We start from the raw sequence: 26,198 nt of genomic DNA on the forward strand, positions 1-26,198 counted from the left end.
CCTGTGGCTCCATCTCTCAGGGTGTCACACGGAGGAACAGTCCCTCAGCACCGCACAGCAGCAGATCTCAATCAGGCGAGCAAAAGCAGTGACGTGAAGCATGTTTTTCTGCAGCTGCTTTTTCAGCTCGATCCCTCAGACCAGCTTCTTTCAGTGTCAAGCAACCAGTTCAAACCAAGCTGTGGCTGGCCCACGCTTGCTATTTAGTCCGTCCTTGCTGTTGGTGACATGCTGCATTCTGTAGGCACTGTCCTCGCAGGCCCCACAGGCCCTGTATTTAAGCCAAGGAGATTTTTTGCATTGATTTTCACAAACTTTGGATCAAGCTAGAAGAGACATAGAGCTCTCACATCAACTATTGACTCCCTTCAGCCCTTCACATTCGGAACTGCAGGACCTGATGCAAAGGAGCAAGGAGCACCATTCATACCAGCAGAAGTCACTGGCACCCCACATGCTCAGTGTGGCTGAAAGAGTCGGCCCCTGCAATCCAGGGGCTCCTCTCCTCCTTGCAAGATGAGGCAGCTGTGTTTCTGCCTTTATGAGTTTCACGGTCACCAAATTCAGCATTCCTGCTCTTCAGCTTTGACCTGCTTTCTGCCATTGCTGTGGACTCTGAATCCATATGACCTGCACTGCTTATGTTTTCTCTTCGGTTTCACTACACAGGACAGGTATAGAATCTTAAGCTTTATTTTTTCTATTGGCCAGCAACTTAAACTCGGTTAAAAAAAACAAAAAAGCAATGAATATTATTACACAAAGAAAAAGTATAAAACAACTCAAAGGACACAAGCCAACTTACTGTCATATCTCACTCTTCCTGGCCTCTCCCACCCCTGTAAAACATACTTGAAGGGAATGGGCAAAGGCAGCTATGAAGATACGCTTAAGAAACTAGAAATATTGCTTCAAGCAACATGCTCAATATTTTCCTCTTAGTTAGTAGTCAATACTTGTCAGAAATGTGAATAGAAAACAAGAAATAACTTAGAGATTTCTCCTTTAGATCATTATGCAATAATTTAGATTTCTTCCCCCTCTTTCCCCTTGCTTGGGAACAAGGATACACCTGAGCTCCTCCACCTCTCTGCATTAGTACTAAGGATTATTTAGTGGTGCGGATGCCAGCGTGGGAATTTCAGATTCACCTGCTCTGAATCTTAACTTGCCACCCATTAGCCCCCTTGCAGGAGCCAGCCCAAGGTTTCTGCTCTGTGAATCAAAACCTCCACAATGCTGCAAGACCCTTTGGAAAACTGGCTAATTTTGTGAACGTTAACTGTTTGTCTGCCAGGGGACAGGGCTCAGTCTATGCCACTAAAAGGCCAAGAGAATGTATAACTTACTTTGTTTATGGAAGGGCTTGTTTTAACTGCTTAAAAATAATCCTCCGAACTCCACAGCCCTTTCTTCCTCATAGGTTTAACAGGCATATCAGAAAGGTAAAAACAGCACCCTAGCATTACCAGGCAGACTTACTGAAGAAAATTCTACACCCTTTCCAGGACAATTAGGGAAAAAACAACCCAAATCCCCAGGATGGGAGCAGCACAGAAGCTCCTGTGAATTCAGGTTAAGATCCTGTTGACATGATCCATAGCCCCTGGAAAAAAAATCATGGCAGTAGTGATGTCTGTGTCCTGTACATATCCTGGATCCCAGTGAAGAGAGAACATTTAATTAGCTCTATTCCTCTACAGCAACCAGACAGTTAATTCATAACCCACAGACAGTTAATTCATAACCCAGCTCTCTCAATTTAGCAAATACACTGGGGCAATTGGGTGAAGCTGATTATACTGGTTATTGCTGAGAGGGTCAGGAAAATTGGCTTCCAGGTCTCCTTAAAGCCAGAAAATCCTCAGCTCATTAACAAATTCTTTGGAGGTTGACATAACATTTGTACATATTCATTTCCTGTCCAAAAAAGACAAGCTTGGAGACTGTAATTACACCATCAGGCCCAAGGCATCTCTCAATGTGTAAGAGACATGAGAGGATATTTCTGCTAATAGGCCAAAGGACTAGTTCTTCACCACATCTCAGCAGAAGGTAGGCAGGAAACAAATTAATTTTTTTTCTCATTCACACCAGAAGCCACTAAATACAACTAGACCAAAAAGAACTAGAACTGAGTTCAATGTCTTTGCTATAGAATAACTACAGACAAAAGGCCTCTTGTGGCTCCTAATGGCACTGGGTTGGGTGAAAGCTTCAAGGAAGAAGAGGAAGGATCACTGATTAATCCTAAGGCAATGGAGCCATCACAAGACTTCAGTTGCACCAAGTTATGTTCCCAAGTAGAATGGACAGTGGTTTCTGCCCCCAAGCAACCAAGCAGACATCCTGTCAGATGGAAAACAGCTGTGTTAAGACATCAATGTGCACTTAGGGGAGAGAGAAATCTTCTTTGTATGAGAGACTCAGCCCTGGCTCCAGCTTGGCCCAGAAACATCATCTGTCCTCACAGTCAATGCATACTGCTGTTGAGCCACTTATCAGAGAGCAAACTAAGGTTCTTGTATAGTATCTTGATATCTTCATGCCGGCTCAGGAAGAGCCTCAAGAAAAACGGCTCTGATAATCTTGCTTTGGTTGTACCAGCGGTCTGTTTTGCTAAGGCTTCTAGCAGAAGACCCAAAGCTCAGCTGCATCTTGAGAATGAAGAGAATCTGCTGCACACCTGCCTGCCTTGTACACGACAAGGAGGGTGACTTTTCCCAAGATGGGCAGGTGATACAGCGCATAGTCCCAGAGGCTTTTCATTACAGAGCCAAGTCCTCAGGTTACTGACACTTCTGTGCTGGTGGTGGAGGGTGGTGAGGTTGGCAGGCGCTAAGGGAGGTGGCAGAGGGGGAGCTGACAGTTCCTGCAGCTCTTAATATGGTTCTGGCTTTAAACTCCTGTACAAGCAGCAGGTGAAAATCATTCCAAAGATCTACAGGGCATAAAGAGAAGAGACAAATGCGTGAGAAGAGTTTACAGATCACTGCAAAAGAGGCTGTGGGAAAAGGCTATAAAATATCACCAGTTACTTCATAAAATCAGTTCTACAGTTTCCTCCCCTTTTCCCTCCTTTCTGGAAAAGTGTTTTCCTTCCAGGCCCTTTGACCATCCAGGCAAGTTGACAGAAGTGCTGAACACCACTGGTCCAGCTTACAGCAATGGGAAACACACAAGTTCACACTTCTGGAAAGCAGCTCCTCAGAGCTCAAAACAGCTGCTTGAAGGAGACTAGGAGGTGAAGGGGTAGCATGGACACAGAAGGGTGTGGAGGCAGCAGCTTGCAAGTTACAGCTGGACACAGACTGTCGTGCCATCTGCGGATACTGCACTCTAGTTTGCAACAAACAGCAGGAGAGAACATAATCTGTGCTAATCCTCATAATTAATCACCAGCAACTTCACTGGGATGTAATTTGGCCGCTTGCCAGGAAGAAGGGGAAGATGAGGAATTCCCAGAGACATCTGCAACTGGAAGAATATCCTGCATCTTCCCCTCTAAAATAGGGTCCACATCCTACCTTTCTACTTATCTCCCTCTAGCAATTCATTTGTGGACCCACAGTGCCACTCCTCAACATGACAAAGGGAAAGAAGAAATTCTGGAGTATTTAAACAACACTAACAATCTGGGGCAGGAAAATCTTCCAGACTGGCTATATCTCCTTAGCTACACAGGCAATCATGGCACATCGCCACAAGAGGTCTCTCTCAGGCTGCAGAACACACAGCTACAGGCCAACTCCCTTGCAAGCAGCATGGGAGCAGAAAGCCTTCTCTCCCACGGCTGCCTGCACGGCAGTCTGCTCTCCCCATTCCTTCACCAATGGCAAAGTTTTACAGACCCACAAAATAGGATCTTGCTTTGGAGCCAGCAAATCTTCGGATTCCTGACATACCTGGCAGCTTCTCCTAAGTGTGGGGGAAGTCCGATCTTTTCCATCCCTCAGCTCCAGGGTTCCTTTAACCTCTGCCCAGTACCCCCAAAACTCCAGTCAGTCCTTTTACCTGCACACAAGCAATGCTAATCCCCACTGCTCCAATAATTTTCAGATGCTCTTGAATGAAGTTTTCCAGCTTGGTAATGCAGCCATTCTGTGGAGAGAGATAAGGAGGGACAGGCATGGAATCAGCTTCATTTTAACTGCTTGTCTCTTGTTTAGGACAACACTGCAAGCTTTGAAAGCTATGCTATAAAAAGCAGCAACTGTGAGCATCATCCCCCACAGCCAAAAAAGCTAGAGATGATGTAAACTGCATGATGTTTTGTATGGCTCTAGACCGAGTACGGACCACTTAAAACAGCCACCTGGAGGACAGCTCAGGAACTCCCAAACAGACCCAAGAAGGCTCCTAGTTGTGGGGAGGAATATGGAAGAAAAGCAGGTCCCAGCACTAGTCCCGCAGCCAGCTGGGCTAACACAGCAGGTGGGACAGAAACAGCACTGCTGCCTCTGGCCACATTGAATTGCAGTGACAGCCAAGGAGTGGTGGAGGGAGAATGCTTTTTTTATCTGAGATACGTGGAGAAGGGTCCCCTCATGCATTACCTAGCACATGCCTGGAGTGAGTGTTTACTCGAGTCAGGCCAAAAGGCTGAGGCAGTGCTGCTGCGCAGATCCAGTACTGAGACCTTTCATCTGACAGGAGCCCTTTAAGAGCAAATTCCTCCCACTGCTATTTCTGAGAGCAATGAGTTTCAGTGCAGGCCTGCCTCTCTCCTGCAATTGCACTCTTGGCAGGCAACATGGCCCTTCCCTTCCCGCTTAGTTCTGCCAACAACAAGTTTTTGTTATCATAAGACAAAAAGAAACCAATAAGACCATTTGCTGTTTTTCAGAGGAATTACCTTTAAATAATTAAACCATTCCATCTAGTGAATTCCATGGTAATATCAGGGGGATTTACTGTGTAGGCTACAGCAGTGCCCCAACGGTGCTGGGGGCCTTCCTGCCCCAGAGAGGTTGCAGTGAACACAGAAACCTACACACCGAGGCGGAGGGAAGCAGTGAGAATGCAGCCCTTCAGGGAGGGATGGCAAAGGTTTCACTTTTCCCATGCTGAGGTTAGAGTTTAGTCAGCCCCAGCTGCCCTGATCCTAAGTAGTTATTACTCTTCCCTAATCTGATTTGCTTTTTTCCTCCCAAAGTCACTGAAATCCTTTCTGAACTCTGCCCTTACTTAGATGCAAGCCACCCATTGCAGCTTTGTCTCCTCTAGAGCTAACCCACCACATCTGGCAACTTAAGCAGGGCTGTCTTAATAATCCAACTGGGCAGCTGTCTCCAGCTTAATACTGCACAGACAGAGGAAGGAAAGAGCCAGCCCTTCCACTCAACTGGTTGCAGGTTTCCACTCTCAGGGATACCTCATCAGCCCTTGAATGCTTTTCTGTACCTCCTTGTTGGATCTAGCATGGAAGACACAAACCTCATGGGAAAGCCTTTTCTTTCTTTCCAAAGGGCAAAACACAGCTAAGCAGCTGGACTTAAGAAAAGGCTTTGATAGATCAGAAAAACCGGGCTTCATCTCTCTGTTCACGTCACAAGGCTAGAGGGCTGGATTCTTTTGTATCTGTTTGAGCTGCTTGACTTAATGGCAAATGTTATTCACACTCCTAAAACTGTCTAATCCTCTTCTGAGTCCTGCAGAAAACATGTACTCTGTGATAATAAATATCTGCTTCAAAGGAGACAGCCCTCCTTAACTGCCAGAGGTACTCAGAACTAGAAAAAGGTCCAATTCATGGTCCCTCTTGCAAGGCACTGCAAATTTATTCCATACTGTATTTACTGGGTGTTGCCTGGGATCCCACATACAATGGCAGCCACAATTACACACCTCTGTAACAGCAGCCTACACGCAGGAGTCCAGACACCCTGACTCCTGGCTGTAAACAGTTAAACACTCTTTTTGTCTTCCTTGAAGCTGTTACATTTCATCCTTAAAAGCTGGATGCTAAACTGGAGAAACAAATCCTGCTTTCTAAAGACTCCTGCTAACTTTGGAGCCTACCAACAGCTTGCAACACTGATCCAACACCTCCTTTATACACTTCACTGCCAGGAGGCTCTGAAACTCTTTTACCTCCTTGTAGATGTTGGAAGGATGGTCTCTTCGGCCACATAGGTCGGTTATAGTCTTACAGCAGCTGTCTGGGACCTTCCGTCCATTGGCCTCTGGAGATCTGATCCACAGGCTGTCAGTCCAGTCTGTGTAGTTGTTGCTCCCGCAGCACTTGAACTGGATGAACACAGATTAAATACTGAGTTTGCAAGCACTGCAACCTCCTTCCCCTTCCAGCCTCCCTGCAGCAAGTGCTGGCCTTCATCCTCCTCTGCTAGACTTCAGCTATCTCACTGGCCTGGATTTCTTTAGGCTACTATCTTCATCAGTTACCTTTCTGTTAATAGTCCCAAATACAGCCATTAAATGTCAGCACCACCCACCTTGCAGCAGTCATGGCCTCTAGTTACTGCTGGGATGGATCAGAGATTGCCTGCAGCTGTCTTTGCTCCTAACCACAAGACTGGAAAGTACAAATGGTGATAACACAGTGAATTTAATTACCAGTCACTGAAAGTAATGCTGCTGTTCAGCATACCCCTGGGCCAAGCAATAGGCTGGAACTGGCAACATTTTGGGGGAGGATTTGGGTTTTTTTTCCCTTCCCTGTGTGGATCTGAACAGAGGTTTCTGTCTCTCACCTCACTCCTGAGAACAAAACTTATGTCTCATGACCTAAAACCACACCCTGCTCCCACTGCCTTCCCCAGTCAGCCCACAGCTACTCTGCCAGAAAGGCAGGAGCCAGTTCCTGCCCCTGTCACAAAGTTTGTCAAGCAAATTTTCAGATCTCCCTCTATGCAAGTTTTTCTAACTTCTTCTGTACATCGTCTAACTGGGGTTGATCTCTGCCCAGCAAGAGGCAATACATGGGTTTAGTCCAGGTTCTGAGACCCACAAAGGGACAACACTGTATGAATCACAAGCTCTTTCACAACCAACTGCTCTTTAATGGCTGAAAACTGGTCATTGTGTACTGTGGACCAAACCTCACATCAGTCATAAAGTTCTGTAGATCCAGCACCACAAAAATTAAAGCTGAGAACACACTCATGCTTCACCACACTACCTGACAGCTGGGACCTAATAGGGACAGGTCAAAGCAGGGAAAGGAGGAAACCAAAAGATTAATTCTCAGCAGAGATGGGATTGAAGCTTTCACCCAATACAGCGTTCCCTAGAATATCAGAGTCTTCACGTTACTTATGTTCATGCCTCGTAGAAATAATGAGCACACTAAACAGCAGAATACTGTCAGAAGAAGCTAAATTCATACCAAAATAGAGGGTACTCTACATGAGCAAGGACATACAGTAGGTCCCTGTGATTTGAACTAGCTGGGAATCTGAAGCTGTTGAGAGTAGCCAAGGATCTGCACTGCTTTATTACTTCCATTAGAACTGTGACAAGCCCCTGTACAGGCTGGCTTGTCTTCTCCCCACGGGGCAAATGGTGTCAAAGCGCTGCATTTGTCCAGGCTTTTCCCCTCAGACTGATGGGAACCTGACTACATCTGTTGCACAAGCACTTGGCAGCAGGGTAGTAAGTGCACAGACAACCGCATGCTTTGGGAGAGCTGGGCCTATGCCTATGAGCAAGGGTCTTTGCTGTGACAAAGCCCCTCAGAACTGTGGCAGCCCTAATCGAACCACCTCTGAGCTGTCAGACACAGTTAGCAACAGCAGCAGGAAGGCTCTTCTTTCATTACATTTTTCTCTCTATGGTACTGAGGAATTTAATGAAAAATGTCAGCCATTCCTCCACATTTTTAATATTAGAAACGGAAACAGCCGTCAGAGCGACTCGGCAGCTCCAGCTCACTCTGGGAGTGATCATTTTCCTCTGCCTTATTACGAATCCAGTTCAGAGATCACAACACGCGGCTCTGCTGGTAGCATGGCCCAGGCGCTGCACCACACCCAGCCTGTCTTGAATCAGGGGAAGCTGTGAAACATCTGCATCTTTGATGACAAGAGCCCATGATGCCTTTTGTTTGTTTGTTTTTAAGTCCTGCTATTGCATTCATTTTCCCTACCTCCCAGGACACCTACCTTCTGCTGCAGTTTGTCTACGGCATTGGTAACACTCTCTTCTCCCTCTTTCTGATACTTCTGGGTCATGGTGTTCTTCAGGTTTTGCTTCAGCTCCATGCTTAGCTGAATAGAAGAGACAAGTGGGATAAAATCACAAGGCAAGTCCACCTCCTCTCAGAATGACCCAACGTCCTTCATACATTTCATTGCCTTTACTCCAAGAGGAGAGCAAAAAGCCTAGTGAAGCTACAGCTTCCTTCAGGCTCACCCTCCAAAGTTGGATTGGATTGGTTTCCAGGAAGTGAACAAGCTTATTTCCGATTGATCAAAGATCATGCTCCCATTTTAATAAGTGGAAAGAGATGCCTCTGGGCTAAATTTCAAGCCTGAGCTACGCATTGCTGTAAGGGTCCCAGTCCTTCATATTTTAGAGGAATTGCCAAGACCTGCCTGGCTCAGAATAGAATACAGTAGATTGTGCCCACTTAAAATATGAGTAGGGCTATGAGATCACAGGCAGTCTTACATCTCTGAAGCCTGTCACAGCCTATTACAGCCAAAGCAGTCTATCCAGGAGCAACAGGAAATCGGAGTCCTGGGCATGCTGGACTGAAGCTGTGTAGTTTCAATAGCTCTTGTAACAATACCAGCAGGAGGGGAATAAGGGTGTGACTGTAGGAGTACTGCAAACTGCACATTCAAAGGCCTGTCTGATACCAGTGACACATTTGTAAGGTCAGAGAGAGGAGTCTGATTTTGCAAGTGTATCATTCCTGAAAACACTCCTATCATAAACCACTGGTTTGCTCAGGCAACTGGTTTCAAAAGTTTTTGTCTCCAGTGGATGCTGTTTTAATATGTCTGAATTCTTTTCACCCACCAACCAGAAAGTACCTAAGATCTGCATCTCTTTTTGTCATCCTGGTTCGTACAGCAACAATGCTTTAGTGTGACACATCTGAAATCCTAAGTTTTCTATACCAATAAACAATGTCACTAAGCCTTTTGGATGATGCCATTGAATTAACCAGGTGCACACCTTTATTTCTTCTCAGTAAAGAATAAATCATTTAGTTATGCTGAACTGGATGAAATAGTCTGTTGTTTATTTTCCCTTTGAAAATCTTTTTTTTTTCCAACTTCGTGTGTTAAATGGGGACAACACCTACCTCAAAACATTTGCAAAATGCTTTGAGATCCTGGTCTGGGAAGCACTACATAAATGCAAAGGACTTAGTGTAATAAAGAGAAAAGAAAAGGTTCAGCAGCTGGAAAGCACCAAAGGCAAATAAAGAGGAGAGTGCATTAGCAGAATTATTACTTAGGAGAAAACCAGTTACCTGCAGGCTCACGGGGAAGAACTGCAGCATGGAATAGAGACAGCAAAAGAAATACAGAGTTTAGGCACACACACATAAGCCTTGGACACCAAAGCAAAGGCAGAAATAAAACCAGTGGCAAACAGGGCAAGCAGCCTGCACGCAGGAAAAAGGGGGATTTCTGTCAGGCAGAGGGCAAGGGGAAAGTGCAGCTGTTGGTCAGATGCCCTCAGGTGATGTAAAGCTCCCAGGTGATGTAAAGGCTGCAGCTCTGAACATGCTGTTCCCTGCTCCAACCTGAGGGACACACTCTCCTTCATTCATTGTCACATATGAACTTAGTCTTTGCATAGATGGATGTCGGCTTTCTGTCATGCTCCCAGGAGTGATCTTTCCCCATTAAATACGAACACTTCTGCCACTGATTCTTCCTGGTACAAACAAACATAGCTCTTTGGCTCAAACTGCCAGTGTACACCTTAATGAGAAAAAGCACAGAAGCCCTAAGATGAAAGGAATGGCAAAGAAACCAGACAGTGAAGCCAACAAGATGGGATATCCAGCTGATTTTGTCCTGCAGTAGCTCAGCTGGTTAGAGCTTGGTGCTGCTAATGCCAAGGTTGCGGGTTCAATCCCTGTATAGGCTACCTGAGGGTTGGACTAGATGATCTCCAGAGGTTCCTTCCAACCTTATCATTCTATGATTGTATGATTTTCAGGCAGCCCTTCGACAACAACCCTGGTTTGCCCTTTCCAATCAATTTCCAGACATGAGGGCAACTTCCCAGGCTGTTTGTATCTTGGTGGCTAAACTCCATTTGAAAACAAAGCAGTGTCTGAAGCCGCTGCCCCTGTGGCTGCAACAGGCACCAAGTTAAGGTTGCAGCTGTTCAGAGCCTATGCTATTCTCCAGGCCCTCAGTTGGGTTAGTTACATAAAGCTCTCAAAAACTTCCGGACCTGAATGGACCCAACCTCTCAGCTGGACCACTTATTATCTTTGCCCATTCAGGAGTATGGCAGCTGGCGTGCTGGATGCAGCAGAGGACTGTTTCTATGTCCTGAATATACTAGATGGCACTAACAAGATTTCAGTTGCTTGCATTATGTCTTGCAGGGCATTAGGAAGTTCCTAGATCTACACAGCCTCAACAGTTCTCTTCCACAAGGCTGTGTAGAAAAACAGAGGTCAAACGTGAACTACAGGAAGGAGCTGAGCAGGATCTGCCTCCCAAGTGTAACCACTAACACTTTATCAAAACCAGCAAATAATCCAAAGTCTTTTCTTATATGCAGGGAAGTGAGCACAGAAATGTAGAAAGCCGAGCCCCAGCCAGACCCTGAGTCCCAGGTCTCTAACATTTCTGAGCAGAAATGAGATAACCAGTTGTTTTCTCTCTTTCTGGTTTGAGCCTCTAATACAAATGTCTACTCACCTGCTGGTAATAGATATAGGCCAGGATTCCAGCAATGATCTCAAGGAAGAAGATGCACAGCAACAATATGAAGTACTGTAAAGTAACAGGAAATGCAGAACATTAGACCAGAATGTGGGGAGATGCTGGGAGCAAGCTTCACATTGCCTGGTGAAATGCATGAACCCTTCTTTGTTGATGCTTTTCTGTAGGAGCTCTTAAAGTCTGGGGTTGGGATTAGGACCTCACTAAGGTACAGGAGGAACAATCTCACAGGAAGGATAATGCAGGATAACTGAAGACAAGCAGCAGCAAGTGTGAGTTTAACTCACACAGCCAGAGGTACACAGAGAACGAAAAAGTGCAGGCAATTGAAATAAGATCACAGCACAACAGAGAGTGGTTGGTGAATAACCTGACAAATGCATTCAGTATCACAGAAAACATTAATTTAAAAAAACTTTTCTTTTTAAAACTTTTGTTTGTTTTGATATTGTTTAGGGTTTTTCATGTTGCTAAGGAGAAATTCATGTTATAATAACAACGTAAGAAAGCAACAAAAGGCCCATTTCAGCCAGGATACAAGACACCAACTAAGCACAAGTATGGATTACAGTATGGATTTATATCCCCAGGGACATCTCTAGGACCCAGCAACAGGACTCAGCAATGGATTTTAGAACAGAGTCACCCTCAGGACTCTGAGTATTTGTTCTGCTGATCTGGGATCTAGAAGGAAATGCTTAGAACCAAAGTGAGAAGAGGGGACTAAGGGGAAAACTTTGGTGTTTCTTAAAAGGGACTTGATGACAGGGAATGGGATGTGCTCTGCTTACCACAAGGAGAACCAAATGGACAATACAGAAAATTAGCAAGGTTTTGGAGGATTTTACCTGTGCAGAGACAAGGAGGGAAGCCAAACAGATGAGGAGGAACATCTGTATGGGACTAAGGGGACTGGGCAGGTCTGGAGACAGAGCAGTGGACTGTGACTCTGAAAATACAGATTTTATGTAGCTCTGCCACTGACCTTTTTAATGACACTGGCAAGTCACTTCACCCCTCCCTGCCCCATTTTTCTCATCTGCAAAAATATTTAACAGATTATGTTCATTTTCCAGTAAAACTACTAAACATCAGTTCCTGAAGGTTGGCAGCAGTACCAGGTGCCACGTACCTACAAACTCTTTCATGCTCCCTCAGAAATGGTTCTGGGATATCTGTCCTGTCTTAGCAGCCATTCCCCTCTGCCATGGCCCTCTCAGTAGCTACAGTCAGTTCACTTTCTAGTCCATCGAAATGGAAAGAAAAGGCAAAATTTTAGTCTCATCATGGATCTATCTATATCATTCAAAATCCAGATATATCCCTATACTCTGCTCCATCACAGAGCCTCACAACAACCTCAGGAGACCACCTGTAGGGATGAAAGGAGTTTGAGCTTTGTGCTTATTCAAACTGAACCTGTCTGCCAAAGCTTGTCAGGTAGGTCAGTTCTGACCTTGATGTGGCTGCTTAGGGTTTCAGAGAGATTCCCCAGCCTAATACAGAGCCTTCGCCTTGCTTTGCTTCTGGTCAGCCATGTTCCTTTACAGAGTCAGGCTGTTCTACAATTGCCACTAGATTTTACTTCTTTGTATATGAATTAAATGTTCACAAGCTGAAGAGACACTAGTTCCAGCTATAATGAGAGCAAGAATTGGAAAGACCTTGTGCAAAGCCCCTGTAAGAGTTATCTTGCCAAGAACAGAACAACATATCTCTGTTCCGCAAGACCCTCAGACTTCCAGTCCTTCCCCCGATCTTTCAAACACACAAACGCACACCAGGTCTGAGCTATTCACCAGCCTATTTTCTATTTTTCCTCTGAGCCTAGGAAATGCTGTTACTAAAGGAACAATAGACAGGTTCCAGTAAATGTAGTTAGACTTCAAACTATCTCTCTCTGGTGCACACAAGAACAGCAAAGACCTGTACAGAGCAAGCTGGTCTAGATAGCACGAATGCCTTTTGTTACACTAGGGTTACAATCCCTGCTGTGCTGTTTTTTCCTGATCAACACAGGTATTTCTAAGCCCCTTTACAGGAGTAAAACAACACTGACACACACACAGCTCAGGTTTCCTCTTCCACCCCTGCTGGGATTCAGCAGCTGCAAAGGATGGACAGCTGGGTTTTGTCTGCAGGCAGGGCTTTAATCTGAGTGCACAATCTCAGGCATTCACTTTCCAGCCCCACACTCTCCACTGAAAGTCTCTGCATACACTTGTACAAGGTGCCCATTCATACCACGGGAATGAGTCACTCAGTGGAGGGCTGGATAGCTAAAGGCTGGTCCCAACACTCATAGGACATTCAAAGGGGCAAGAAAGGATCAGCACTTACAAAGATTGGCTTTCCTTTGTTGGAACCTAGTTACACCCGACTGCTCTGACATCATTTCTCTGGATAGGAGGGGGAAGGAGGGTGGCGGGATGCTGAAAACAACCAATGAACTGGGAAGTTTCTTTCATTTATTATTCCCTGCCACTGGGTACTCTCTGTCGTCATGTCAGAGGCATTCAGGTGGAGCCCTGTGTCACCACAGCTCAGCTCATCGTGTTTGCTTAGGGTGGAAAGAAACAAACACATACCCAGCAGGCCTAAGAAAATTTGAGTCACGAGGCCTCTCTACGTATCTGGTATGAGAGGTTACTGCATCTGCTGCCGAATGCATACAGCCTGTCTATGCTGATACACCACATCGCTATCATTATCCTTATCCCAGCCTCCCCTCTTCCTCCAGGCCCCAGCGTCCCCTCAGGCATCTATTGCACCACTTCATGCCGACACAGGGGAGCGGCAGCTTTCACTCTGGACACATACCTGGCACAAAACAGGGATATTCTCTTTGCTTTTCATCAAGAGTTACAGAGCCTTTTTACAGAGGTCTGCTCAGGAAAGAGAAGTATGCCAGCTCCTGCTGGGAGCTGCAGGGACATGCCACACTTGCTTCCCAAAAGACTGGGAAACTAGTAAGAAACGTAGGATCATCCAAAGGCCTGTAGGAGATACTCTGGAATGTGGGTGGGCTCTGGGCAAAATTCACTCCTACTCTGACTCCAAGCCAGAGTCAGGCCTGCATGCTGTGTCCCAAGACGTAGAGGGCAAAGACTTCTTTCATTCAACTTCAAATGTCAGAGTGAAGCATCAAGTATGTTATCTCTGAATAAGCCAAAAAATTATTTAATCCACCTACAATCCAAATTATTTTCTGAAGAGATCCTTCCATTCCATGCAGAAGAAATATACAAACAACTGCACTCCTAAGTCAGCAATCTCATTTAAATGGGAAGGTGCCAAGCCTAAATGCTGCTGGAACACAAGTCATATCAACACATGTTCCCCTTTTCCCTATCCAAGGTAACTAAGTAAATGCAGCAGTGTGAGGGACCAAGCAGAAAGTCAGCTGCTTCCTTTATATGCGAGTTCTTCTATCTGGTAGGTCCTTTCCTGGGACTCCCACTTGCACACTTTTGTGTATGAAAGCACATATCTTGACTGGAACATGATATATGCTGTGGCTTACGTGCTTGTAAAGAGCTGGATTGAGATGACCATGCAGGTTTTGTTCCCCAGTGTTCTGTTACACTCCTCCTGCCTCTGCAGTTCAGCAAAAAGTGAGACAAGAGTAGTTCAGTTCCACTTTAGGAGAGTCTTAACTAGATTCTTCCTGGCATAGGAGGAATGCCCCACCAGCAGCTTTGTATCACACCTGCTTTGGCAGTCAGCATGTTAACAGGGACACATCACATCGCACCGAAGAGGACAAGAGCCTAATTCATGTCTCCTTGTTTTTGCCCAAGACAGACTATTGAAACAGGCCTCTGGAGAGCAGCTTCACAGCTTCTGCATCTGAGCTTAAGCCTGAGCAGGACTAAAGATCACCGCTGCCTCTGCCAGGACCTGACTGCTGAGCTCCACCAGCAGAGCCAGACTGCAGCATCATGTCCAGCCAGGTTGCTTTTCCACTGCCATCGCTGCTCACAGAGCACATCTCTCTGAACTCTCCAGCTATGGGAAGAAACTCTGCACCCGTTGCCAACTCTGAGTGCATCATCTGGCTAAGGAGGTTAATGAAGAAACAAGCATCAGATAGAAGTGTACAGCTATGAGTGATCAGCAATGAAATACAGAGAAAAGCCTCAAAGTGGTCACTTAAAACTCCCAGGCAGCTAGCAAGGCAGCTAAAAGCCACAGCTTCCTGAGACTTAAATAGAAAAACAAACAAAAACTAAAAACAATACATTTATTTTACAAAAAGCAGCCACAACTGTCAAATAGTTTTTAAAAGCATCACGGAGACACTGGGGAGAGAGCAGAATGCCAGTTACAGCCTTCACTTCCGTATTTACATGGGCCTTTGGTACTGATAGAAATTGGGACAGGCTGGCACAGACCCCTGCACACTGATTGCAAAGATGCCAGGATTACAGTCTGAGCTCAGAGCTGGCAAAGGCCCCTAGGCAGCCCCGCTCAGCCCTGGCAAGCACATCGGTGTTTCTTGTGCAGATTACTCACTAGCAACCAAAGCAGAGCACAAGTGAGAAGAGACAATAGGCCTGTCACAAGCAGCCACTCTGAAAGGACACATGGTGTAAGCACACAGTGACCTTTTGTTCCTGATAGACAATTACTGGTTTGCTGTGGCAGAATAACAAAGAATTTCACACCGGATTTTCATCTGTGGATTTTCATCTGTAGCTTCGGGCTGAGGGAAAAAGACAAAGGGAGACCTCTTTGGCATGGAGAATAACAGAAGTAAAGCTAAAATGGACTGCCACATACCAGGAGTGGAAAAAAGCACCAGTAAATCACTCACAGTGTGCTCTTTGGGAGCAAGTCCCTCTACTTTTTATTCTCAACTGTTGGTCCTATTCTGATTTTGACAAGAAATATTAGACTTCCAAGGTGGTGGTAAAAGTGTCAGCATTGCTCATGGTTCGTATTTCTGCTCCTTTCTCCTAACGAAAGAGAGGAAATAGGACAGTCAGGTGAATGAGGATTCACAAAGCTGAAGGAGCTGATGCAAGGTACTGAAGTGTCCTTTCTGTTACTGTGAAAGCACAGTCACCAATTATTATTTCAGTCACTGCACTCACTACTGCAGACTGGATACTTGAAGGACTACTGCCACACTTCAAACTGAGGGAGGAAGGGGAATAGAAATCCTCAGGCTGGTCAAAAAATTTTGATGTAGGTCAGTGAGCGGGCTGCTCAGAAAGTAACACAGGGAGGGACACAAAAAAGTAGCAGTTTATCAAAACTACGTGACTTTTTATGAAAGTAAAAATAAAACAAATTTTTGCAAGTAAACAAAATATGAATTAGATTTTTTTATTTTGATAAGCCAGTGAAAAAGTGCATTTATTTGGTTTCAACCTAGTGTGATTAAAAGCCACTTTTCTTACAGGCCTCTCATATTTTCCTTTTTCTTCTCATTTTCCAAAAGAGAGTAAGGGATTAGGGGGAGCCGAGGAGGAAGAGAAAAAAGCCACATGGTTTTGTTTTGAGTAACTTCAAAAATACATTCCTACCTCTAATACAAGTATTACTAGTATTACTTTGTAGTCTTGAACTGTGATGTAGTAAGGACATTCTTTGAGTGGATGAAAGCAAATACTCTGTAATAGACCTGTCACCTAGGACAAGGATAGCACTGGCGTCAAAAGCTGAAGGCCTTAGTGGTATTTGCTTTAGGACAAGTGAAGAAGGTTAGTGACAGGGTGAGAGGAAATGAGCACAAACTGAAACACAGGCAATTTCATCTGAACACAAGAAAACACTTTTTAACTGTGAGGGTGGTTGAACACAGGAACAGGTTGTTCACAGAGGTTGTAGAGTCTCCATCCTTGAAGATGCTCAAAAGCTGACCAGACAGTGCCGGGCAACCTGCTCTGACTGACCTTGGCTGAGCAGGGGGTTGGACCAGATGATCTCCAGAGGTCCCTTCCAACCCCAGTTATTCTGAGAGTCTGTGGTGCAAAACACAACCAAGACGTTTCCCTCCATCCCAGCATTGTTCAGGAGAAAGCAAGGGGGAATCCCTCCCCACCCAAACAAAACAACCAAGCGAAACTTACCACTCTTAGCAAATTCCGACGCTCTTTGAAGGTGGCACAGCAACCAAGGATGCCAGTAACCATGACAACTACTCCTGCCACAACTAGAATATAGGCAGTTGCCGAATATGTACTGGAGGAGAGCAGGCTGATGTAGTCACTCTTCTCAGCTAGGGTCCAGATGCCCACTGCCATCACAGCCCCGCCAGCCAGCTGGGTAGAGAGGGAGACAAGCAAATGAGGGGCTTCTGATGTGGCAGTTTCCTCATGTTCAGCAGGACAGGGATACCAGCATGTGCCTCTGCTCTGCAACCTGAACCAAAGCTGATTCAGACCAAAGGAAAGACTTCTGGAGGCCTTGCAGGGCCTGAGAGCAGGTCCCAGTGCACTGAGAGGAGCAGGGCTTCAAGGAGGCCACTTTTGTACCCCAGGCAGCAGGAGGTGCAAGCTAGCTGGAGTATTTGCGTGTACATAGCAATTTGTACCTGGACTTGAGCCTTCCCAAATATAGCCACACTCTTATCTGGGCAAATATGAAAAGATGCCAAATTTACTGAAGTACTACCTAGCAGCAGAGGGTGAAAAAACAGCTTTACATCAGCAAGCTTTCCACTGCTTGTCAAGGAGCAATACTGACCACTACTAAATGACAACTATGCCCAGTGTATCCTTTATAGACTATACATCTGGGGAGAAAGCAGTCAAGGAACTAGAAAGCCAGGCTGGTTAAACATTGACCCTCGCAGTGAGTGAATATGGAGGAACCAACTAGATTTCTACCAGTTCCCTTGTGTCTTCACAAAGCTTGTATTTTTGAAGGACTTTATCCAACCTCTACTGAGCTCCAGGCAGTTCTCTGTAAAAGTCCAGCCTGGATGCTCCAATATTCTGTTTGTGGCAGCAAAGAGAAAAATGATCTTTTGGCATGAGTAAGTTTCAGGTAGAAAGCATCACTCTAGAAAGCTCTAGTGTGGAACCAGCCACAGGGAGCGGATTGTTATCTTTATTCTAGCTGCTAGGACTCCCCATGCTGTTTTGAGAGGAGTAACAGGGAAAGTGGGGTCCTCAGGCCTCCTGAAGATGCTAGCCATGTGAAAAAACAAAGCAGAAAGACAGCAATCTTTCAGGTTCCCTGTTATGTTCTATATTTCGTATCAAAGCTTATAAACAGCCAGAGGCCACAGTGTTAAGCCACAGCTTTTGTGACTTGCACTGGCTCATAGGATGAAATCTGGGTCTCACCAATGTCAGGGCATTTGGCCAATTACTTCATTAGGGGCAAGATTTCTGTCCTTGCCATCAAAACTGCAGTGTTACCTATGTGCCCCTGAAAAAGGCTGCAGCTCCTTACCCAGAAAAAGAAGTTGAAGATGAAAAGCAGGTATTTGAGACAGATGGTCCCACATGTTTCCTTCTTTTCAGTATACTCACGCATCTTTCTGGCTTATCAAGTTCCTGGAAAGAAAAAAAAAAAGTTTTAGAAGCCAGTCGTCCTCACATCCCTTCTCCCAAAAGGGCAGTGTTACTACTCTCCTCTTGCAAGAGTGCACACCTTCAAGCTTTTGCTGAAGTAACACACAGAGCAAGCCATTAAAGTGACTTCAGGGATGCTAGACAGTGCTTAGATAAAGAGCTCTTGTATCCATTTGAGTGACCTGCACAGCATGAGACCTCACACAGTGTCAGAGAGAGGCAGATGGTACCAGTATGTGGTCTTACTATACTGCCTTCATCCTCCTTCTCTCTTTTCATCCCGCTGTCATCTCTGGAGACTCATTTTCCATTAGAAATGCTCATGGTGGCTGGATCATCCCTATCCTTGTGTGAACACAGCACTTACTGCAGCCCCTGGCTGGAGATTTAGCAATTGTGATCATCAGTACTGTGAGCAAACTTCAGTGTAGCCCATGCTCACTTCCTCTGATGTAAATTGAAATACATGAAATCCCAGACCTGTTCCTGGTTGCACTATAGAACCAGATCAACAACAACAATTTTGTTTTCAGTGTTGAGGGAACTTTGGTGCCCACAGAAACAAAGCGAACAGCCTTCTCCAAGTGTGATTTCACTCAAAAGATTTGCATCATCCCAAGTTTTCCTAGAATTCTTTCCTTTATCCTGAACAAGCGCCTTCAGCAGGAGCTGCTACTCAGACTGAACTGTGGCCACCCCACCCTTATCATGCCCACTCTAACCATAGGACCCACCATCAGGTATCAGATCAGAGTTCCAGAAAATCTCAGTACCTGGCTCCTGCCTGCAGCCCATATCTGCTGCTTCTGAAGGAGATGACAGAAACTCTCTCCTTGGCATTTATAGAATCATCTGGCTCCAGCAAACTTTCCTCCTTCGTTGGCATTAGTTACAATTGCCTTCAATAGATCCTTCAGTAAGTTCTAGGTATTTTTAATTCTTACAGCTGTAACTGGGAACGTACTCATTATCCATCCAAATGATCTATCCCTTTTGAATCCCAGCAATATGGTGATTAATTCTGTTCTTCACACTGTCTACTTATTTTTTATGGCAATTCTCACCAGCCAGCTCTGTTTCCTAGGGTAGTTGTCCCATCTACTAGGAAGAAGAAACACATAACAACCATTGGCTTCAAATGATCTGACAGCATAAAAAAATAAATAAATCAAATCACTGCAAATACATAAGCAGCTGGAAATGTGTTATGGATCAATCCCAGAGCAGTGTTTGAGGTCTGCTACACTCTTCAGCTGGTTTCTCAGAAATGGGTCTGCAGCAAGTGCAGATTCATGTAATGTCACAGACTCCTTGTTATGCCAGAAGAAGTTCTGAACGTCTCACAAAAATTTCACGACTGCCTGACAGGACAGATAGTCAAAAGGCACTGCCGAGAGTATCACTGTCAGCGTCAGCTGTTTGTGGCAGTCTGCAGAAACAACCTTTTGGTGTCTGTGAGCTGCTTCAATTCAAAAATCATCTACTTTATCTCTCCCAGTCAGTGGGGAATGATGCACTTGTCTTCTCTCTTCTGAACATCTTGTGTCCATATCAGAGCAAAAGGCTTTCTGGAAGCAAAGATTTCCCTGAAAGCAGGCAGGAGCCTCTCCTCGTTTCCAGAGGCACCAAGTTCATGCTTGCTTAGACTGAAATTCCTTCTCACAAGTAGTGCAAGGTTCCTCTGGAAAGCCACTGCTCCTGCAAGCCTGCCTTGTGAGATAGACACTAATCTACCTTGGAAATTTCCCTGCAAAACACCAGGTAGTAATACAAGAGCTTCAGACTAGATCTCTACCTGAGAGCACTGAGTACACACCCAGGCTGTCACATCTAGTGGCTACCGGGTTGAGTCTGTCAGTTAGTATCATCTGTGTTGCTACATTTCTAACACCAGGCTTTAGAGCCTAGCCCGGGAACAGCAGCTGCCCAGTCAGCAGCACTTTTTATTTGCGGGCAGGTATTTCCTTTTCTATCACTACAGCCCACTCAAAACCCCAGCCAGGCTGATATTGTAGAAACTAATAAATAAGGCTAGCAAGAAATGTAAGACTGAGAACATGCTCATCCTAGCAGCAGTCCATCCATGCCTGTCCCCCTCACCCAGTTTCCCAGGACAACATTTTTCTCTAGAATAACATCCAACACCACAGTTGGCAGCAGAAAGCCATTTCACTGGAGAAGGGAGCAGCTCTGAGATGGTGGCATATATTAAGGAGCATAACTTCTGATCTTCAGAAAATATCAGAAACACCAGCGACGCTTGGATTAATTACCATGTTGCAGCACAAAAGCCTGGGGCAGGGGGAAGGAATGGATGCTGGTGGCACTATATGCTCTGAACAGACTTGTAATTCTGAATGAGAAGATGCCTTGTGAATGTAATGTTGATGGAAGGTGACAGATTTACAGCTCCCAGAGGCTTCAATTAGCCACAGAACAGGAAAAGCAGCAGCCAGGCAAGCTTCCACAGCTACACACATTTGCACGACCCAAGATAGGTACCTCAGCCCAGACCCAGATGCATGCCCTCTGGGGACAGACTACAGGTTCTGCTATCCTTGGCATTTTGCCCACGCCTGCTAACATCAGGGCTGTGCACAGCAAACCTGCAGTGCACTTTCCTCTGAGACCGCTCTGCTTCATTTCACTGATCAGCCAGGGAACAGTACTGATGGTCTCTGTTCTTGGGCTGGATCTGACCCAGAGAGCTGGATGCAAACAGCTGTGTCACCTCACTGTATCACTCATCCAAGCATCCCCTCCTGCCTTCAAAGGATTCCATGATCTTCTTCTTCCTCTTAGAGTATATCACTAAAAAAAAAGTCACTAACAGTATTTCCAGGTACCACCAAACAGCAGGTGCTGGGCCCTACTGAGCAACGTTGATTGGCACCTCCTTCTGATCTGGGACCACAGATAGCCCGTACAAAACTGAATCTTATTCTTGGCTGAGGGCAGGGCAGACACACAGCTGAGAGTTTCCTTGGGCTAAGATTACAGAGTCTGAAATTTCCCTCAACATTTCAGATATTGCTCCACTAAGCAACACTTACAGGCTTTTCATGCAGCTCAGTTTTGCCATTGCAAGCAGAAGATCTATTTATTTCCAGACAGCTGGCAGCAAACAGCTGCAGGTTTATAAAGCATGGTGATTCATGCAGTAATGGTAGGCCATGAGTCAGTAGGCAATCATGGCAGTCTCCTGTTTGATCTGCCCTTCTTAGCCAGGAGCAGAACTGATGATACTGGCTGCCTCTGCACGCTTACTGACTCACCCAGAAAGCTATTCATGGAAGCACAGTTCTCTCCAGGCCCTCCCTTTGAAAGTAACGCTTTGCTTCTCCTTGCCTCGTACAGGGTGGCCTACCTCTCCCCATCACCCGCGAAGAATGGTTCAGGCAAAGCTGTAGGGAGATGTCTGCTCTTCAAGGAAAGTGAGTGAGGGCAGGAGACATCAGAGGTGTGCCTTTTGCAAAAAGCTTGGGCAGTGAAGAGGTGGAGGCCAGGGGGCACTAAGCACCAAACTTTCCACTAACAGCTGGGAGCAGGAGGCAGTGAGCCACAATCTGCCTCTCAGGTTCAGCCAGCTAATGATGACCTCTGGCTCTGAGTCTCTCAGCCTCCAAAACCAAGAGGTCCTGGTCTGCACCTGAACACCTTGATGAGCATGAACCTCAGGGCCTCATCCAAAATCCACTAATGTGACCAGAGTTTCTTGACTTCAGTCACTGTTATTTCAGACCCACATAAGTGATACAAAACATTCTTGAAACCGGATGAGAACAAGCAACATTAATTAGCACCCACAGTTGTATTCCATTTCAAAACACTGAGGGAAATGTTTATGCTGAATCACATAGATAACTACGAACAAGCTCTCCACTGGACAGAAAATGGTGAGCCATGCCACATGCATATATTTACAACTGCATAAGAACATATTAATCAGACATGAGCTTCATAATGAGAAATGTTTGCTAATTGAAAAAGTGGCTAAAAGACCAAAAGCACTGCCACAATGAAGCTCATTTGGTTTATTCAAATAGACAGTACTTTCATCAGCAAGCTAAATACAAAGAAAAGTAATCATGAGATGAAGGCAGTGAAAGCTAGTCACACAATGAAGAGATGTATCTTTATATATAACATCCCAGAAGTTGGTAACAGATTCCTACTATGTCTACATACCATAATGTGAGAGACAAGAAGAGAAAACAGCCTCAAAGAAACAAAACACACAAAGACAAGAGGGGAAAAAAGAAAGACAAAGACAAAATTAGCGTGAAGGAAATAGGGATGGAGAACAGTTTGAAGTTTAATTCAAGGAACTGGGAACTGAACAGCTTGAACTCAGTTCTCCACTCTGACACATACTTCCTGCATGGTTTTGGGCAAGTCATTTAACCTATCCCTTGCCCTTGTTCTTCCTCTACAATGCAGGACACTCATCTCTCTGAACTCAGTGATGCTGTAAAGATCTGCAGTGAGAACTGTTGCTGATAGAGGCATGACAGCTGTGAGGCATGACAGGCTCCAAGTGACTTCGCTGCATTGGTAAAAGCCCTACAGCAATGCATTTTCACCACCTTAAAAGTGCTTTTGCCAATATACATTATCTTGGCCAAATAAGCAGTACAACCTCTTCTGTGGTTACTAGAATCTATACTTACACTAAGACTGTCTCGTAAAGCTATTGTGGCAAACATTTATAGGGTGTGCTGGCTCAAATACATTAAGGATTGTGAGATGCTTAAATACAATAGATATGAAGTATTAGAAAACAGAGTAATAGGGAAGCAACTACAAGAAGGAGAAGGAGCAAGAAAGGCTGACTCATCTATACAATCATGTCTAGAAAAAATTGAAAAAGAGAGAGAGAATTCTTCCTCTGTCTGAATGCAGGTCACAACCTCCCAGCTGGGTAATATGATATGGTGCATGACTGCTGGGCAAGGCAGAGATCAGCTTAAAATGTTAGCCATTCTAAGGCTCAGTTTTCAAGGGCTCTGGTTTTACCAAGGCTAAGGCCTCAGGACAAACTGGACAATAAGACTGCATTTGAAGTTGAGCATTTAAGCTCCAATTCCGGGTGCTGAGCACTTGTGAACACAGCACTGCACAAACAGCTGTTCTGTTTTGCTGAAGCACCTAGAATCTCAGTGGCAAGACTTGGTCTGGTATCCTGCATCAGACTACTGTATTTTCACTTGCAGGCCCAAAGGCATATGCAGGCATGCATCTACATCCCAGCTCAGAAAGCACGTGGCATGCACATACACACACACTCCTGCTGGCTAGACATTTATTTAGTCATCACAGACTTTGCCTAGTACATTTGCCTCAACTTGCAGAGTAACAGGAGTTAATTAAACAGCAAAGAAAGCCAGGCCTGCAGGCCTTTTCTGCACAACATGCCCTGAAGCAGCATCTTAAGGTTGTTGAAGAAACAATGCCAAAACAAATGAAATAGTTCCCAGGCCATTAAAGGCAACACAAAGCAATGCTTAAAAATAATGAGTAATGGCAAGAAAATTGGTGTGCAACATGTCAGTGAGGTCTATTTCACAGGTAACTTTTATGAACTGGGGAGGGGGGAAACAGAACATCCTACATTTTATACAGCACTCATCCCCGTAACAACTAAATGACCAGCAGTGAGGGCTAAAGAACAGCCCTCTAGCCCATCTTTGCGAACACACACAAGAAAGACTTAGCACAGAACAGACCTTCTGGCTTTATTTATGCTGCTATGAAAGAGTAGCTCCCAAGCACTGTAAGTTCAGTATTACACACCCCTTGCCTATGTGTCTACCTCACGCACTGTGCATGCTGTTGGCCTGGAGGGCAAGGTTACCTGAAGTCTGTTTATGCTGCTGGCTAGCTGCATAGCAGATAACTCTGGCCCTAAAGCAGGTCTCAGCAAACAGAACAGACATGCTCTACTTGGTATGTGCAGTTCAGGTGTAGGCTGATAACCTGACATACTATCTGCAGCAAATTGACTGAAGACCTCATTCTCCAGGAAGGCTAACTCCAGCTGTTGGAGACATGATCTCACTGTCCAAGTTCTCTCTCTGAAAAATGAAAATATTACCACCACTGCTTCACTTACCCCACTGAAATATCTGCAGAAAAAGCATTAAGATGCTTATCAGCTTGCCGGCAGATCTCACATAGCCCAGAAAGCAGCTACAAGCCATTAAATAAAGCTTCCCAAGAGAAGAACTCTAAAGCTTGTAGAAGTGCTGTGGTTTACACAATTCTTAAGTACCACTATCCACCTCAGATAGCCAAGATAGGTCAGCAAATCGGGTACTGACCTTTCACCACCAAAACAACTCAGAACACCAGTGCAAATCTTCCGTTTCCTACAAAGGCTTTTTCTTCCCGTTCTTTTCTCGCTGACTTTTGTCCTCTCTTGGGTTCAAGAAAGCAGACAGCTGAAAAAGAGAGGAAAAGAGAGACAGCGAATCACAAAATATGTCAAGTTTTCTTCTGGGAATCAGAATGTGGTAACATATTTTGCCATCAAGCCCTCCTTTTAATGAAGGGCACGTAACTTCAGAATGCATTTGAATACACCTCATGAACACATTTGAATAAACTGGGAAGTGTGCATGGAATAATAGGGGAAACCCAGACTGCAGCAATGGGAAATGTGAAGATCTTCTAATGGTAGGAAGCTGCCAGAATAGGACTATACATGTCTGCAATGTCCTGTAAATATTGCTATTGTTTCTGTCAAGGCCATATATGTGCCACGGTGACAGTCCATTTTGGCAACAATAGAGGAGTCCAAAAGGATCTGGAAGTAACTCTATGGAAAAGTTCATGAAGAAAACCCTCCTGTGCAATGTGATGTCCTAGCTGGTGACAGTGCTTCAAAGTGACCACTGCCCCTAGCCCTGCCACGGGAGGCATTTCAGGACAGCCTAAGAGGAGCAAAAGAAGAGGGCATGTAGGGTCAGAACTCACTGCATACAGCCATCCTCTGCTCCCAGGGCTGAGGAGTCTCGAGAAATGGAGCACGAGCCAAAACATAAAGAGAAAAAGGAAGCTGGGAAGTTGTTGTTTTCTTCAGCCTCCATCCCTGCTGAAGCACAACCAAGACAAGTCCTAAGCACCATGGCAGGCTCTGCTCCATCACAGGATTTTGGGAAGCTCCCTGGAAGGTAACTACAATATTCCTGAATCACAGAGCTGGATCAAATGGGAGAGTCTCCACTCCTCACCAAAGTAACCTCCTGGCAGACTGGGTCATCAGAAAATAGTTCTCCCAAACTCCTCTGCCACTGCCAATCCTCCTAGAGCGGGGCCTCGACCTCTCATCTCAGCGCCTCCTTTAGAAAGGATCAGCAACAAGCTAGAGGAAGGACCTGTTAAATGTAGCGGGAATAATTTCTCTGCAACCTCACTGCATTTCTGTGGAGGCAGCTAGGCTGTACATGGCTGTCACAGTGAGAAATGGCCTCCAGCATCCCCTCTGCCCCCTGAAGAGCAAGAGGCTAGGCACAGCTGAAAAAACAGGCCTGCTTTTGTAAGGCAAAGGTCCTCGTTTTTTCTACATACGTTTGTACCACCATATCCTCAGCCATCTCAACCTCATACTACAGCAGGCGGATTTGATTCTCCATGGAAGTGTCTCCATTGGCATCAATGGCAGTAGGATGGAAAGAAGAGAAGAGAATATCAGTTCTTCTTAACCAATTTGTCTGTTTGGATACTGAGTTACTGATGCTTTGATCTACACCCTGACACTTACTTATTTCACAGCCCAAGGCTTAAG

The 26,198-nt window shown here is 45.3% G+C and overlaps 1 protein-coding gene across 5 annotated transcripts in view; it reads right to left on the reverse strand.

Annotated features, from left to right (window-relative positions):
* Positions 1 to 677: 677 nt before the first annotated feature.
* The window catches only part of CD151 (CD151 molecule (Raph blood group)), a 40,731-nt gene continuing 15,210 nt past the window's right edge, over positions 678 to 26,198 (reverse strand). For 3 of the 5 annotated variants that reach the window (XM_062577509.1, XM_062577510.1, XM_062577511.1), the window contains exons 2-9: positions 24,733 to 24,852; positions 18,291 to 18,394; positions 16,961 to 17,152; positions 10,860 to 10,934; positions 8,124 to 8,228; positions 6,094 to 6,249; positions 4,015 to 4,101; positions 678 to 2,941 (exon numbers count right to left, since the gene is read on the reverse strand). In XM_062577509.1, the coding sequence (XP_062433493.1) occupies positions 2,882 to 2,941; positions 4,015 to 4,101; positions 6,094 to 6,249; positions 8,124 to 8,228; positions 10,860 to 10,934; positions 16,961 to 17,152; positions 18,291 to 18,374 (759 nt within the window). In that variant the 5' untranslated portion in view covers positions 18,375 to 18,394; positions 24,733 to 24,852 and the 3' untranslated portion in view covers positions 678 to 2,881. Of the gene's footprint in view, positions 2,942 to 4,014; positions 4,102 to 6,093; positions 6,250 to 8,123; positions 8,229 to 10,859; positions 10,935 to 16,960; positions 17,153 to 18,290; positions 18,395 to 19,185; positions 19,509 to 24,732; positions 24,853 to 26,198 lie in introns of those variants that run through there. The other 2 variants (XM_062577512.1, XM_062577513.1) reach the window with 2 other exon arrangements.

This window comes from Rhea pennata, chromosome 5, assembly GCF_028389875.1.
Source record: "Rhea pennata isolate bPtePen1 chromosome 5, bPtePen1.pri, whole genome shotgun sequence".
Lineage (NCBI taxonomy): Eukaryota > Metazoa > Chordata > Aves > Rheiformes > Rheidae > Rhea > Rhea pennata.